At 40.9% G+C, this 16,881-nt stretch overlaps 4 protein-coding genes across 5 annotated transcripts; 1 reads left to right on the forward strand and 3 right to left on the reverse strand.

The window, feature by feature from the left end:
* Positions 1-511: 511 nt before the first annotated feature.
* On the reverse strand, positions 512-3,368 carry irf6 (interferon regulatory factor 6). Its single transcript, XM_061291701.1, has 7 exons — positions 3,195-3,368; positions 2,851-3,046; positions 2,668-2,766; positions 2,303-2,572; positions 1,752-2,144; positions 1,543-1,661; positions 512-1,347 (listed from the first exon to the last, which is right to left on the reverse strand). The coding sequence occupies exons 1-7, from the start codon at positions 3,366-3,368 to the stop codon at positions 1,117-1,119; spliced, it is 1,482 nt and encodes a 493-aa protein (XP_061147685.1). The 3' UTR covers positions 512-1,116.
* A 941-nt stretch (positions 3,369-4,309) lies between these two features.
* Positions 4,310-6,546, reverse strand: LOC133162492 (guanylyl cyclase-activating protein 1-like). Its single transcript, XM_061291702.1, has 4 exons — positions 5,375-6,546; positions 4,931-5,078; positions 4,641-4,730; positions 4,310-4,529 (listed from the first exon to the last, which is right to left on the reverse strand). The coding sequence occupies exons 1-4, from the start codon at positions 5,567-5,569 to the stop codon at positions 4,360-4,362; spliced, it is 603 nt and encodes a 200-aa protein (XP_061147686.1). The 5' UTR covers positions 5,570-6,546; the 3' UTR covers positions 4,310-4,359.
* Positions 6,547-6,554: 8 nt separating this feature from the next.
* On the reverse strand, positions 6,555-10,157 carry LOC133162490 (early endosome antigen 1-like). Its single transcript, XM_061291700.1, has one exon. It carries the CDS (start codon positions 9,647-9,649, stop codon positions 6,677-6,679), a length of 2,973 nt encoding a protein of 990 aa, XP_061147684.1. The 5' UTR covers positions 9,650-10,157; the 3' UTR covers positions 6,555-6,676.
* Positions 10,158-10,976: 819 nt separating this feature from the next.
* On the forward strand, positions 10,977-16,656 carry LOC133162044 (uncharacterized). Of its 2 annotated transcripts, XM_061290946.1 has the most exons (5): positions 10,977-11,210; positions 12,205-12,293; positions 13,289-13,376; positions 13,858-15,745; positions 15,810-16,656. In XM_061290946.1, the coding sequence occupies exons 1-5, from the start codon at positions 11,132-11,134 to the stop codon at positions 15,904-15,906; spliced, it is 2,241 nt and encodes a 746-aa protein (XP_061146930.1). In that variant the 5' UTR covers positions 10,977-11,131; the 3' UTR covers positions 15,907-16,656. The 2 variants fall into 2 exon arrangements, with proteins under 2 accessions (XP_061146930.1, XP_061146931.1); XM_061290947.1 differs by lacking the exon at positions 13,289-13,376 and having other exon boundaries at positions 11,194-11,210.
* The last annotated feature ends 225 nt before the right edge of the window (positions 16,657-16,881 follow it).

The following is a 16,881-nucleotide window of genomic DNA, read 5'->3' on the forward strand; positions in this document are numbered from 1 at the left end:
ATAAAGACAGAGCACAAAGTCCAGATGCTGTGACACAACGAATGTGTGGAAGAAGTGAGTCGCATTTCCCAGTGTGGTATCCCGCCCGGGCAAAGGTTAGACTTGATATGAAAACATATTGTGGAGATGACATGTTTAATAGTTGCCAAGGCGATAAATCCACTTGCGGGGTCTACTCAACTTGACAGCTTTCTGTGATAATTGGGATCGTGAATAAAAGCACAAGCCTATTTATCTAAATTTTATTTTGAGAATTATTTATTATAAATATATTGCTTAATGATGTCTCCCCAGTGATAAAGCTGTGATTGCCTTAGAATGTTGTAGAAGTGATCATTTGAAAATAGAACACTATGATTACTTGCTTGTGCTTACACTGTTCAACCACAAGAGCGCACCAGTGAGGCACCGCTATATTTAGAGATTTTGGCAACATAAATTGGATTTGTTACCGGTCAACTTTCACACAGTAAACAAAGGCGATGTGTTGAAGTCAAAGTAATCCATGAAATTAAAGCGAGTGTGACGTTTTTTTATTGTACATAAAATCAGAGCGTAAAAAGGCACCGCTGAACACCTCACCGATGCAAAAGCGTCCATCTCAGAGCCATAAAATGGAATGATGCATTTTTTTTTCTTTTTTTTTGCATACAAATAGTAGATTAAAAATATCTGTAAAAACACACACTGAATCTAAAATAAACAGATGACAAAAACAGAACCAGCTCAAATAATTAACACATCTCTAACTATATATTTGTTTAAAATGCAACTTCTTAGCATGGTCGAGTAAAAGTTTTTTTGGCAAGCTGTACAATATAAAAGATTCTCCAAAACATTTAGATCACATGCTTTATGTGTAGCATTCAACATTGTGGATAATTACTCTGACACATTTAGGATACACAAGGCAATCTCTGTCAGTCATTAACTATGTTAAACTATATTTTGAAGCAAGCAGGACTTTGGCCCATCCATGTTGTGCTTCTGCATAAACTGTACAGAGATGCAGAGCACGAGAAACAAAGGGGGGGGGGACACTATTGAGTAAAAAAAAAAAAAAGGGTTTACTTTCAAATAGGAATACCCGAAAATGTTTGCTAACATGACGTGTGCTCATTGACCTTGCAGAGTCTGGACGAGGTTGAAACCTGAGCCAGGAGGCAAAACCCAGCCGTCCTGGCCCTGGTTGGTGTGAAGCAGGCAGTAGAGCTGCTTCAGATGGGTGACTATGTTGTCTTTGATATCGGGGATCGAAATCTGGAGTCGCACGCTGCCGCTGTCGAAGGATCGCGTGTTGTCTCCAGAAAAAATCTCGGTGATCATGCGAGCCACCACTGGAATGATCTGGAATGAGATGAACATTGTCTGCTTAAAACAGGGCTGACAAAAACGTTTTGTAGATGGGCTTTGTCCTGCCTCCAAAATCTTCTTTTGGTCAGGTTCTACTTGAGGTGTCCAACATTTATTTGTGTGATCAATGTGGCCCCTATAGATGCCACAAGATGGTGACTTTCCTTTTATCCGGCGTTCAATTCTCACCCGAACCATGATAAGTTTCCTCTCGGTCGGCCTTCCATCAGGCCACTCCTCTCCAAAACATAGGTTGATTTCAAATCGCGGAGGAGTTGGGGTTTGGCCACGCTGGTGGGCAATCACGCCTACGTCGCACAAAAAACATTCCAATTATTAATGATGCCACTCATCAAACTGGCAGAGAATGAACTATAACGACAGGAACAGGAACTCACCACTGAGAAACGACTCCAGGCAGAACAGTTTGACTTTCGCCTGCCGCTCGATAGGATTTGGCGCAGAGGCATTTGGCGCGCAGGGGCCGGACCAGTACACCTTGCACTGGCACAGACGGACGGCGTAGATGTCGTGGCCGCTCACCTCCAAGATCAGACCTCTGTCCATCACGTCCAGCAGACGGTTGGTGAAGAGTCTCTGCTTGTCGTTGGTGATGTTGTCCGTGGTGGGGAAGCGCAACTGTTCTAGGCTGACCGGTCCAAACAGCTCCTCCTGGTTGACCATCGGACCCAGATCGCCGTAGAAGAGCCTGCAACCCTGGGGGTTGCTGACGGTGATCGTAGGACACATCTCCCTCCCTCGGTACAGGAACTGCACCTCCAGGTCGGTCACTGAGTTCAAGACGCATTCCGAAAATTGGTATTTTGCATTTGAAGTAAGAAGTACTTGTTTTGCTAGTTTGCTCTCCTTGTTGGTGACACTTCATTTAGAAAAACTAGTTTGGCAATTTTTAGTATGCTGTAACTGTCAGTGATCATTGTGGACATACTTGGGAGGGAGCTGATCCACATCTCTGGAGAGGCAAATAAGGTGTCGGTAATAGTAGGGCCCTGCATCGAGGGGTCGGCCAGGGCAGCGGAGGGCATGACAGCCATGGGCGTGGGTTGCATCTCCACATCCTCAGGCTCCTGTTTTGGCCAAATTTTAACAGATTCCTCTTTGGGCCAGACTTTATTAGGTTGAGGACAACTTGTACTTGGTGGCATGGAGGACTCCGAGCCCATAGGAGACCACAAGAGGTGAGGAGACGGACTTGTGCCTGGTTGGGGGAATCACAATGTCAGCATCAAAGTTTCTTTCATTGCTTGTTCTTTTATGGATGTAATAAAAGTAGAAGGAAGATGAAGTCCTTACCATTGGATGGGTAGGGAGGAAGAGATTCTGGTGTGTCTGGAATATCTTCTTCCGCGCCATCTTCCTCACCTGGAGTCCAAGAACCAGGATCTGAAGAACCTGCGGTTTCATTGGCAAGTAGTGGTTTTAAACCAGTTGTACCAGCCATACGGAAGAATGGGGGGTCTCATTCATTTACTCTACCTGGGTTGCTTAAAGGTTGAAGGATATCACAGACATCATATATCTTCAAGGGATTCATCGGGACCTCTTTGGTTCCGTCGTAGACGAGGTTGAATTCCCGGCTTTTGTTCAGGGCACATCGGAGCTGGGCTTTCCACTTGGCAGGATCGGGTTCATCAGACCCTTCCTGGAATTTTCCAGTCTCAACAGCCCATGCCTGTGGTAACATGTATGAAAGTATTTCTAGTATTGAGTCTATATTTTATGGGGGAAAAAAACCAGGCTCCCTCTACAACTGAATATTTCTCATCAATGACACATTTGGGACAGACTATTAATCTTGACCTGCTTAGGTGACTGGTTACCTTAAATATGGTGTCCTCGTCCTCGTGTTGAGGCGTGTGTCGCGTGGCGTGCTTCCACGGGATCCTGAAACGCATGGCGTCACGGTCGATCCACTCCAGACCGGGATATCTCCCGCTGTCCACCTGGGCGACTAGCCACGGCTTCAGGCGGACACGTCGCGGCGTCACCGACATGGCGACTGGCTGAGAAAACACAATGCAGCAAAGGTGACGATCGTGCGAATGAAGCTGCTCTTCCAATAAATTCTGTTTATTACTTTAAATAAGTTGAACTGATGTTTTACACAAGAGACCAATTTAAACGTGATCCATATGTTCTGTTTATTTGAAAAGGAACAATAAAACTTACCTGCGCGAACCAGGAAGTCGCTGTTTTGTTTTCCAGTCGGTCTCTGGTCCAAACCTGTCCGATCTCCCCCCCCCGCCCCTAGGCGTTTATTGCCTTCGCGCCACTATACTGACCCCAATAATGTAATGGTCACCAGCTAACCTTGTTGATAAACCACTAACGTGACGATAACAAATCTAAAAGTTTGTCCCAGCCAACTCCGACCTAATGCTCTTTGTTTTTTCCCTCAGGCTCACCACGCCCACTTCCCCTCAGCCGAAACTCAGGTACGCCTGTGACGTCACACTGATGACACACCTTTTCCAGAATGTCAAACTCACGAGTCGTGTACGCTCCAAGTACATCGTAATTTCATATTTTCTATTTCATATCGTCTCTGCTGGCCCAAATACTAATAGAAACACTGACGAATTTGAATGTTGGCTCAGTAAAATCGGGTTTATTTATGCCCAAGTGTTTGTCTTGGCTGCATTGCTTTTGAGATTTGTAACAACCTTTATGAACCTCAAGATAAAATTGGCCACAAAATGCCTGCACACTGTCATAAAATTGCGTAGAAAAAAAAATACAATGGGGAAAAATGTACCATAGTAGTATAAAACAAAAGGGCTGAACATCACCACCAACTCAACTTCTCAGTAGCTGTCTTGACAACTGAAACGCTCTTCCTCTTATTTCTCAGAGCATCACAGCAATTTGTAGATCCTGTTGGATGGCTAGGGAGTTGGTGTCATCCATAAAATGAAGATCTATCATTCACGGTTAACATACAGTCCTTCAATTATATGGGAAATAACCAAGTGATCAGTCCTGTTGTCATGATTCTTGACCTCTGCCCTCACGGTGCATGTTGATGTTATTAGCAGTCATTTCTCCTTGAATCTTCTGAACAACGTGTGAGATGTCCAGATTTTGCGTGAGCATCTTCAGCAACATCTCGTCTTCTTGAACCCAGCTGATGAACTCTTCATAGGACAGTTCACCATGGCACAATAAAACCAATTAATTTGGATTTAAAATTAAAGTCCCAATGATTGTCACACACACATCTGGGTGTGGTCAAATTTGTCCTTTTAAATTTTAGTCAAACTTACCATCTCCATTTATGTCAATCTTGTCAAATACCATATTAGTAAACTCCTCTGCTTTAACGTCATCATGAATTCCATTGATTGCATCAATAGACTAGCATAAAAAAAGAAATGATTTTACTCATAGCTTACTTTGATTCACCAGTAGATGTCGCCAAAGTATCACAAAATAATAATATACTAGCGTCCCTCTCACAGCTTCATCCCTTGTCTGCTTTAATCCAAACCAATAGGTCAGTAGGTGGGATTTCTACCATGTCCGGATTTATGCAGTTGAGCACCTCTAGCAAGACTTATGTAGATCAGAAGCAGCTCGTCACGGCCAATGCAGCCACTTTCGTCAATATCGTAGAGTTTGAAGTACCAGCGAAGTTTCTTTTGTACTGCTCCCTTAAGAACGAGGCTGAGAGCAGCTACATATTCCATGAAATCAACGAAACCATCCTAAAAAACCCACAAATAATTTTCCCATGTTCCTAATAATGGCGTGTTCATATAACCAGAAAAGGCAAGATGAACCGACAGATCATTGAAGAAGTCTGGATGGACTTTTTTTTTTTTTTTTACAAAATCTTGCTTTATGTAAATGAATAACATTCAGTTTCTCAGAAAGAAATAGAGCAATATAGGTGATAGCAGTTTTTCTCATGGAAAAATTCATCAGCAAACTAATAGTCACAAAAATGGCCAGATATTGATGATACAATTGATAAATAATTAGGAGTAATGAATATACTTAAATCTTTCAAATCAAAGGTTGCAAACTGAGCCTTAACATAGGCATCTGATGTTTCCGACAGGTTCCTCAGCCCAAAAAACTTCTTGAACTCATAGAACGAAAGAAGTCCTGATCGGCACTCAGTCATAAATTTTCTATACCACTGATGACTCTCACAAGTTTGTAGATCCTCCACAGTCGAGTCGTTGTTTCCCATGCTTGTTTTTGTCACATAAAGTCCTCGGCAAAATCCTTAAAAAGTCAAATGTACTGCATCCAATCACAGAGGCATCGCAAGCTTGTTTGTTGTGAAAAGGCTAGACATATTTGTTTGTTAGCCATTCATCCTTCTGAAGCTCTCAAGTAGTAATCTACTTTGCTTGCCCATGAGACTTAACTATTTCGAGCGCTCGTAAGGGCAGAAAGACCCATTTAGAGTTGTATTTACGTACATGTTCCTTGCTCCTATATTCAATAATAGAAAAGGCTGTCGGGAAAGCAGAGGTTTTAGCCCAGCTGCAGTTTTTTTTTCTTATTAAAAAAAAAAAAGACAACACCAATTTTCCAGTTCAATATAAAATCATAATTCAATTTAAAACCCAAGTTCAAGGCTGCTGGCTTTAAATATCAGTGTACTGTACAATAGACATGGAGAAACAAATGCTCTTTCTTCATATTATATTTCAGATGGCTTAATGAATTCCTACTGAGGAACTGGATAAACCAGTCTTGGTTGTTTCCACATATTTAAGGCGTGATAGAAAACTGTTGTTTTGCTTTACAGGATTAAAAAAGATAACATTTAGGAGTATAAATACTCCAAATAGATCTTCACTTATCACTCATTATATGTACCTTCTACATTTTGGAGAATAAAATACTGTAAAGTCATGCATGGGCTGGTAGCTTTCACTTTTAAGAGCAGCTGATGGATGAAAAAACTTGCATTATTAAAGCGCAGCAAGGTAAATGTTCGGCTTATTGAATCAAAACTTGTGAGTATTGCTTGTCCACTATGGGACAATTAAATTATTCCTAAAGTGAAAAAATACCAACTTAATTTTTTTATCTTTTGTAAAAAAGTTTGTGGGGGAAAAAACTATATTGATTTAAAAACAATTGACTAATACAAAGCAAGTGATTTTTGGTTAAAAACAGTTTGAAGACAGATAAAAGAAACAAAAATGGCTCTCCAGAAAACACACACACATTGACAAGAGATGAGTCGGAAAAAAACAATAGGAGCTTTAAAGTTTCTGAAACAAGTCATATATGACCCAAGCAGTATTTTCCCAAAGACGAGGAATTCCTGTAATACAAAAATTTAACATTGATGAAACTGATCAGCGATGAAATCTGTGAGCTCATTGTCCGGGTAAAATATGGTTAAAAGAAAGAGCACAACCACAACCTCGATTAGTGTTCTAATGGAACATATCTTAGCAACGTCTAGAAGCCAAGAGCCAAAGGTTCTGGTTTGATTGTGAAGTCTGCCAGATGCGGACGTCGGGTGCACCTCGCTCAGTTCGTCCACATTTGAAATGTTGCCATGTTCCTCATCCATTTGACTAAGTTCGAGCAGTCTTGGAGGATGGCACGTGGTTTGTTTTGAATTCATAATCAGAGTCTTCATTTCCTCTGTAACTTTCGTTAGCTTTTCCAACTCGTCTTCTTTACTATCCAGGAGAAATCTGGCCTCCTCAACTTTGAGTTTATTTTGTTTCAACGCTGCCTTCAACTTTGTAATCTGTTGCTTTTGTTGATCTCGAGTAGATTTAAGCTCTTCCATCTCGGCTCGAACGTCGCCGTGCTGTTTTTTCAACGAGTTGTCGTTTTCTTCAAGCTCCCGCAATTTAGTGCTCAACTTTTCCTTCTCTGCCAAATCTTTCTCCATTTGCGATTCGGCCTGATCTATTCGTCTCCGTAGGTCGCTTTGATCGTGTAACTGAGACCTGAGTTTCTGAGCTTCTGTCCTCAGATGGTTGAGCTCGGTTTTATACTGCTCCAACTCAGCCAGGAGGGTCTCCGTCCTCTGCTTTATTAGTTCCTCGTTCTCTTTGAGATCCTCAACTTGCACTCTTAAATCTCCATTCTCTGTTTGGAGATCAGACAGTTTTTCATTGAGGTGGTTCTGCTCGGTCAGCCTGTCCTGGTTTCCTCCAAGATCTTCTTCTTCTGCCCTCAAATCTCCATTGGCAGCCCAAGATTCAAGATGGGCCAGCTTTTCATTGAGGGTCTTGTTCAGCTCGGTAAGATCTTTAATTTGTGTCTTCAGGTCTTCGATTTCCGTTTCCAGCTTCAGACTTGGAGAGTCAAGCAAAGCCAAGTTGTGCTTGCTCAGCGTTTTTGGCTGAATGGAGCAATTGTTTAGATGAAAATCTTTTATTTCCACGTTCACGTCTTCTACCTCGGTCTTCAAACCTAGTTGGTTTTCATGGGTCGGCTTGTGCTCGGGCACTGTCTCCAAATGGCCTCCAGGAACATTATTTAATATCTCATCCGTCTGCTTGACTTCCAGCTGGACTTTAAGCTGCTCCACTTGTTGTTTAAGACTGCCAACGTAGGAGGTCAGCTCCTCCGTGATTTCATTTAAATAAACAATTTTCCTGTTTTGCTTGGCTAACTCGTCATCTTTTGTGAAGAGTAAAAATGTAGCCTCTTCATGTTGCCGTTTACGCTCTTGTAACGTCGCCTTCAGTTGAGCAATCTGCTCGCTCTGTTGTTCCTGAACGCATTTATTCTTCTCTAACTCCACTCGAACGTCATCGTTTTGCTTTTGAACAAAATTGCCTTCTTCCTCCAGCTCGCCCAGTTTGTTGCTCAGTTTTTCCTTCTCTGCCCACTCCTTCTCCATGAGCGATTCGGCATCGTCGATCCTCCTCAATAGTTCCTCTTGATCTTGTAATTGACTCCTCAACGTCTGTACTTCTCTTCTCAGACGATGAATCTCGTTTTGATCGTTTTCCCTTTGAAATTTAAGGTGGGATAATTCACCCACCAACGTCTCCACCTTCTCATTTAAGTTGAGCTCCGATTCTTTCAGAGTCTTCACCCGTGTGCGCAAGTTTTCGTTTTGTTTGTCGGTTCTCATGTTGCAGCTTTCGAGCTGCGAAACCTCATCCTTGAGTGACTCATTCTGCTTAATCAAAATCTCCTCGTTTTCTTGAAATCCTTTAACTTGTGCCCGTAAGTCATTATTGTGAGTCTCTATCTTTGCTAGCTGAGACTGAAGCAAAGCCACCTGATCATTGAGGGACTTAAATTCATCCTTTAGTTGGTTGTTTTTTTCTTTAAGGGCTTTAACTTGTCCCTTCAAGTCACAACTCCGTGTTTCCATCTTGTCTTTTTGAGTTTGAGCTTGAGCTAGTCCAACTTTCAGGCTTCGAATGTTATCTTCCAAACAGTTCTTGTCTTCTTGAAGGGCTTTAAGTTGTGGCTTTAAGTCTTCTTCCTGCGCCTCTTTCACTTCTTTGTTAATGTCCTCATCTTGGAAATGTTTCGTCTCAGTTTTCATTTTCTCTTGATGAAATTGAAGTTGCGCCCTCAAGTCATTATTTTCTGTCTCCAGTATTTTTATTTTCAAATTCTGTGATTGTAGCTCAGCTGCCTCATTTTTTAGAAAAACATTCTGTGGAATCAGTATGTCCTCACCTTCTTTAGGATTTTTAACTTGTGTTTTTAGGTCGACAATAGGATTTTTGAGGGGCTTAATTTGCTCAAACGGATTGTTGTTGGGAATAACTTTAGCATCTCCTGTAAGGCCTTGGTTGTTTGAGTTCAAGTCGACATTTTGCGACCCAAAATGAGACCACTCCTGACTGGCAAGGTTATTCGTCCCAGAAAGTATCACCTTCTCTTCAACGTGCGATCGTAAGTCTTTATTTTCTTCTTCAAGCTGAGCAAAATGTCTCTTCATGTTTTCGTACCGTGTTTCCATCTCCAAACACCGACATTCGAGCATAGCCATCTCGGTGCGAGAGCCGAACTTTACCATGTTAAACTTTAAGAGGTTATTCTGCTCACTGAGAATATCTTCTTTTTGTTGAAGATTGAGCAACGCCAAATCTTCATTCGCTGTCTCCCCCATGAAATTTGAATATGGAAGACGACCCAATGTTTGGGCGCTTAAGTCATTTTTCTCTGTTTCCATCTTGAAAATTTCCGACTCCAGATTAGCCAAATCTTCCTTGACGTGGTGCCGTCTTTGCTCAAGCAACATGGTTCCTTTATTTTCCAGATCTTTAACGTGTTCCCCGTAATTGTCATTGCTTAGTAGTTGCCTGTTTGTCCAGGACATCCTTCAATCCTTATTTAGAAATTGGAGATTCGGAGTTATCCTCTCATGATTTGGATGGCTCCTAAACAGTTTCTTTGGAGGTAGAATGGAAAACATCCTTACTGATAAGTAGTACAAAAAATGGATGGCTCGATCCTTAACACCTTTTCAAAATTGAACACGGTGCCTTAGTTTCCTCAAAATACACATTTTTTTTGACCTTTGGGTTTGTCAAGATAAGAAAATGAATAAAAATGTGTGCAGAATAGTGCTTTTCAGCTTTATGACACACAAGGCGACTGTTGCCGGGATACAAGGGCTAGTTTAAGACCTGGTTAAAATTATTACATCAAAATAACATATCTGGCTTGTGATAATAGAGATTAAGTCATTTAACATTGATAAGCTCTATTGCAAAGATGACATAGATGGTGACGGTGACACGATGACAGCGACTTGAAGTTATGACATCATCAAAGTTCCTCCAAGTATGTAGGTCATTGCTACCATACAATATAATTAGTGGACATTTCCATCTCCAGTGATTGCTGTTACAAATAATTAAATGAAAATGTTTTTGTTTTTTTAATTCAGAAGACTTATGTCACATCTATTTCTGCACTTTGTAGAAAGGCCCTTTATGAAGTTCAATACATTTGTGATGTGGAAATGTTTTACAGACTAAATATGGATCGTCAACAATGTGTATGTACAAACCAACGAAATATTCCTAGATATAATAAATATTGTTAAATTAATACATTATTATATATATATATATATATATATATATATTGTCTATATATTCATAATGAAATCGAGGTTTAAGGGTTTTGTACTTGTTCATACTTCTCTTTGAACAGCTAAATAATAAACTATGTGTAATTGTGTAACGGTAATTCATTAATCACTGTCACTGATTATTTATTTATATTTATTGGATATTGGGTTTTTTTTGGTCAAGTTTGGGTTTTAGTAGTCATGTTGGTCACATTCAAAATGGCCGACCTGCTGACGTAGGCGAGTAATGCACCCGCTTACTCAGTACGTGGTCTATATATGTCTATGATTTTTTGTTGTTGTTGTTGTAATTTGTACCTGTGGCAGTGCCACCAGCGACAGATGAGTTTATGCAAAAGTTATGAAGAATTAAAAAAAGCCACAGATGCAAGTGTTAAAATGTTTTGCTAGTTTGCAAGCATTGAGCCTTTCAAAGAAGCAGTGGATCTAACAACTAAAATCAGAGATCTACGCACCAAGTATGTAATTAAAGACAGAGATTAGTGCTGGAATGTCTGCGGAAAGAGCAGAGCAGGTTGGGGCCTCACCTGTAGTCGGGAATGTAACTTGAGCACGGGAGGCGGAGTTAATGCATTTCTTTCCATGACTTTCCTTGCAAGATCGCGCTTGAGTGCGTTCTCGTTGTCCCACAACGGACTCACGAAGCATCTTGTCAAAATGTGTGATTTGTGATCATCACACACATTAACGCTAGAAGTCAAGATGAAGAGGGGAACCTTGGCCTTTTTGGGTCGGAAGGATCATTCTCTCTTTGACACCAGCATCAAAATGAGGGAAATGGGTGAGTATTTTGCAAGTGCGGCAGGTGCATCGGGGGGGTTAGGATATTTGCGCTCTAGTGGCACCTCTTGTACAGTAACCTATAACTTACAAATTGTAGCAAAAGTCCTCACACTGTACATTTAAAAAAGTATTAAGCTTCAGATAATTGTGCCCAAAAGGTACAGATTCATTTAAAATTAGAAATTGAAACACATTTAAACAAATGAATATTGTCAATCACATAGAATACCCAAATCATGTTCGATATTGCTGCTTGTTTTAATTTTAAATCAAGAGCTAATCTTGGCTTGACCTTTACGCTATCAAAACACATTTACGGAGTTTGCTTGCTAAATAACAAATGAACATTGTATGTTTTTTTTTCAGATTAAGCAGACATTTTGCTGGTGTTATTCTTAAACTATGCATTTGTTAAAACATTTTCCCCAAAAGTACAATTCATTACATTTTTCTAAATGTAGACTTGTGGAAGTAACAGGCACAATAATATATCATATACTATATAATATATATGCTACTATAACAAAATGTCAGTTCAAACAATTCTCTCAAGTAGACAAATATCTTATAGATAGATAGATAGATAGATAGATAGATAGATAGATAGATAGATAGATAGATAGATAGATAGATAGATAGATAGATAGATAGATAGATAGATAGATAGATAGAGCTATGGTGACATAATTGTGGTATTCATTTATAATTGCAGTTTAACCTCAAACAGGAAATGTCAGTCAATGCTTTTTTGTATTAGTGGAAATGAAAGACAATAAAGAGCCAGACTAGTAGGTGGTGTCTTAAAACAGCGTTGACTTTGGCTGCTATGTGTCTCGTCGTTTGACATAACATCTAGGCTAAGTGCTTTTGTGCGACATCGTATGTCTTTGCTCCTCATCACTTTCATACTTGGCAATCTTAAAAAAAACTGCTGAAGAGCGTGATCTTCCCACATCACAGCTATTTTTTTTTTTCCTTCCTCCTTTTCTCAGATCACGTCGAGCTGGTGCTGAACTCACCAACTTCTCCAGAGTCGGGTACCGCCAGTGTCCGTGCTAGACCAACCGTCAAGCATTACACAGTAAGTTACTCAACTTGCCTTGAGCAAACTATGTTGATTGTTTTCTTTAGATGGAACACTTGCCTATCTGGAACGTCTGTTAGTTACATAATAACCTTAACTGACACCTTAACTTCCAACAGAGATGTTCAATACCATTGATTACCATTAGCCCATAGGCAACTCCTCATGTGTCTGATAAATCATAAAGGATAAAAGACATCAGAGTAATTTTAAGTTCAAGTTAAGGATACATTTATTTGCATTGAGCAGTCTACATAGCTGTTTTACAAAAACAAAAATACATTACTAAACACTCCGGTTCACACACCCCAGTGTTATGGGAGTGGTGAGTGGTTGCGTCTGAGGCATGTTAGATGTGGCGCACCCAGAAGTGCATGGGCAGGAAATGTGCTTTAAGAAAAAAATCAGAGTGCAGCAGAGCGTGCAAACGGTGAGCCTCGTCATGCTTAACCACACGCCCACGTCATGTCTTTTTATCCAAGTGTCACTCGTCGCATTTCCCTTCACATGGCAGATTGATTCTTTTTGCCCAGTGACGCTAAAACAATTTAGGAATTTTGTATCATGGAAACAAAATGTTTGTTTATTATTACTGGCGTCTGAGTTGTGATCAGAGTAGAAAATATTTGGGCACAAACAATCAGGTTTCTAAGCGACGGCTTGGAGGGAGGACGAGACAACGTGGTGAGCAATAAAAAGGTGGCACCGTTTCATTCTGATTCACCAATGCGTAGGATACGAGGTGTGTGCAATGTAAGACAGCGCTCAATGGAAAATATTACAGAAATTAAAGGTTGAACAGAGATTGACCTCAGAACACCCCATGATCCTTTTTTAGAACACAGTTGAAATATTTAATTTATCGCACAAGCATCTGACATGCTTCCATTCTCAGCAACTCTAAAACAGGAAAGTTTTTATCGTTGTTCACAGGTGCATGTATTTTTTTTTGGTCACAGTTTGTGCAATATTTGCTTTCCCCTCCAACATAGACTTCAGAGAATTTTCAAGCATTTGCTGTCCCAACACCGAAAGTGCCAATCCTCCCCCCTATCAGTGGTTCAAAGGTCAATAGTGCAGGTTAGTGCCTCACACATATGCTTTTCACTATTTCATATTCGACCCCAAAGATTTGACCTTTTTGGTACTGTGAGTGTTTGTGATCTTGGATTGAAATCAGTTTTTAACGGGTTTATTTTTGGTTAGTCTGTTGGTCAGTGGCCTCTCTAAATGTGCCGTCAACCACATGACACATTTGTTTAAAGAATGGGAGTGTTCTTGGAAACAAGTCCATTTCTTTCCTCTGATTTGACCTTCTCAAACTATAAATGTCATCTGTAGTCATTTACAATCCAAATTAGTTTGTGGTGCTGGAGAACAACCCATTGTGTCTTTCAAGACACAGTGGTTTACTTATCAAGTAATCTAGTTGAAACACTTTTAGTTTTCGTTCTTGTACTATAAAGAATTGTCAGAACTTCTTGTGCTTCAAAATTTCCTAAAGCGCTAATTTTCTACAGCTGATGAGAATATCTCAGTCATTCTGTTTTTTCCTTCATAGTCAATGGAGATGTGTTCTCGTATGATTTAGCGGAGGAAGAAATAATAGTTCCGCCTCCTCCCCCCATGGCCCCTCCCCCACCTCCAGAGACGTTTATCCTCCCTCCACCAGACTTCATGGGCTACCTAAGCAGTTTAGAGATGGCCTCCCTTCAGCCTCCCTCAACAAGTCCTCCGAAGCCACCCATCAAGAAAGACAAAAGTCGTCGCGTCATAAAACCCCCAACTGAGGCCCCACCGGAGCCTCCGTCCATGGATTCCAGTGAAACTCTCATTTCAAAACCGTCCCCGGCTAAAGTTCCCAAACATCCAAATTTCGCCCCACCACCGCCTCCGACTAAAGAGCAGCCGAAGACCGCAAAGATTCCCCCTCCAAAACCAATTAGACTTTCATCTATGGCCAACACCGATTCCCCTCCGCATATTCCCGCCCCATCGCCCCCTGTGAAGACGCGCACGCAGTCAACGTTCAATCCTCAAAACTCAGCAAAGCTTAACCAAGTTTCCAACACGTCAATCCTCAAAGGCTACGTGGAACAAGACACAAGACCCAAGCAGATGTTACTCTTTGAAGATACTGGTCCTGCCAGCCCAATGCCAAAGTTGGTCCAGGTGAACGGGAATATTCCCAGGGAGACGCCAACCAAGCCAATTCGCAAAGATCCACAGCATCACAATGAGACTTTACAAAGTCGGACACCTCGACATGAGCCTCCCAAATCAATTCCCAACGATGTTCTTTATTACAATTTAGAGAATTTACAAAATACTCTGCCCGCTCAATCATCAGTCCCTGAGGTGACGACACAGGCTAATGCGGTAACAGTTTCAGCACAAAATGAAATGGTCAAACCACGCGGGGTGCCATACAAAATCCCAAGAAAGCTTCAGACATGGAACAAAACTGTCTTGACCTCTGATGATATCCAAGGAAAACTTAATCCAAAACCAGATGGTAAATTTAGTCCATCGTTAGCTCATAAACGATACAGCCTCAAGAATGATGAAACCATTGCGGCTCAAGATTCTTCTTCGGCTTCCCCGCTTTCGCTGCTAATGGCGGCTAAGGAACGTGATAAGAATAAGTCTTATGAAATTGCGACAATGAAGATTAATCAGCGCAGAGGAAGCACTCACAATTCGATTGCCCAAACTTTGCCGACAATGTCAAGATCCCTCTCAAGCTCTGCACTCTTTCATCCAGATGAAGTCCAAGACAGTCCAACTTCTGACAATCCCGTCCAGTATTGGGATACAAAATCAGCAACCATTGCACGGATGACTACTGGACAAACATACAATTCACCAGAACCAACTTCATCAGATATGAGGAAACTGCTTGTGGAGAGGAATTATTCCTATGTTAAGTCTGGAGGGGACAAGGTACGCTTTTTTCTTCCTCCACCTCCAGAATTTGAAGATTTTGGTAACATTACAGAGCCCTCTCCTTCCATTCGTTCTCCTGAGCCACTGTTGAAAATGGCACCACAAACAAATAGAAATTCTCTTCCACCTGCTCACGTTCCACCTTCACCGGTTCCCAAACCCTCAAAACAGCCGTCTTTAAATGCCAATGTCCAACCGAAGCCGCAGTTCCAGACATATTCGACGGTGAACTCCGCACAACAGCCAACATCTCTATCGCCGAGTCAAACCACACTTGTGAGCATCTTACAAAAAAAAATGTTGGAGATGGACCACAAAATTACTCCCACGGACGAGACAGACTATGACGCTCAAGACTGGAGTGTCCCACTCTCGGAGGAAGTCAAAGTTCCTGTCATCCCAAAGACCACACCACAGGTCAAAAGTGCTTCCACTGGAACCAACCAAACAACAACCCACAAGCAGGAAGTGAAAATGGTTAGCAAACTTCCAGTAATTAACAGGTAAGACCTCCAGATCACGTTTGGATACATCGCAGTTTAATGATCAATATTTTCTTCTTTCCAGCAATGAACGGCACTCAAGCTACCAGTATGGAATGACTTATCGAATTCGCCCGGGAACACAACAACCCATTACTCTCATTAGAAAAGGACCATCATGAGTAAACAAGATCGGTATTTTTCCAATACACATGGTCGATTTGGTATCATACTTAGTGCTAAGACGGTATGCTGCACAGAATGTAGAGGGGGGAAAAAAACAACTGAGGTAATGCCCACTAACTGGAAGGGTAATATAGTTTTTAGCCACAGTTTAATCACAAATCTGAGATAGTAAATGGGCATTTGTTATTAGATGTGAGAAGCAAAACAAACAGTTAATGTGTCATGCTAAACGAGAACACAAAGTTACAAGTTTTACAACCTTACGATGAGGGCTACAATTTTGACAGTATAGACAAACGTAGGAAGTTGCGGACAAAAAGCTGTGACTTTTTAAGTGTAAAGACGTGCAGTAGTGGACAGCTTGGCATAAACCTTTTGCTATCAGATTGATCTATTTAAAGAATCTTGAATGTAAGTTTTAATCATGTAAACTGAAATTAAGCACATCCCAAACAGTATATTGTAGCAGTAATCTTAATTTTCTGTCAAGCTGTATCTATTGCCGGATCTTTGCAATCAGACTGCCTTGCGTAGATCTTTCATTTGTATTATTTCTTATTTTAATCAATGAAGGAGATTTAGTTTTAGATTGTTTTTGTGCAGTACAAACTAAGTGTACTAATGCTGACAGCAGCAATATTTGTACATATATTTATGTTAGGCTAGGGTCTAAGAAGTATTCATCACCTATGCAAATTTGGTTTTACCAATCTCAATCTGATTAATAAATTCCGATTGATAAGGAATATTCAAAAGTGTCGAATTTTGTCTTTGCGCCAAATGATAGCACGTTTGAATATTTTCAGTTTCTACATCACTAGAGCTCCTGATTTTGCTTGGTATTCCTTGTCTTTTGATAGCCAGCTATCTGAAGCCGGAGATCTTTAGTCCCCCTCATAATTTACTCATTGACAGCCGGTAATCTTTATTTCCGCTCTCTTCTATCTCTCGCGTCATACTCATAACAGAAG

The sequence above is a fragment of the Syngnathus typhle genome, linkage group LG11 (assembly GCF_033458585.1).
Source record: "Syngnathus typhle isolate RoL2023-S1 ecotype Sweden linkage group LG11, RoL_Styp_1.0, whole genome shotgun sequence".
Lineage (NCBI taxonomy): Eukaryota > Metazoa > Chordata > Actinopteri > Syngnathiformes > Syngnathidae > Syngnathus > Syngnathus typhle.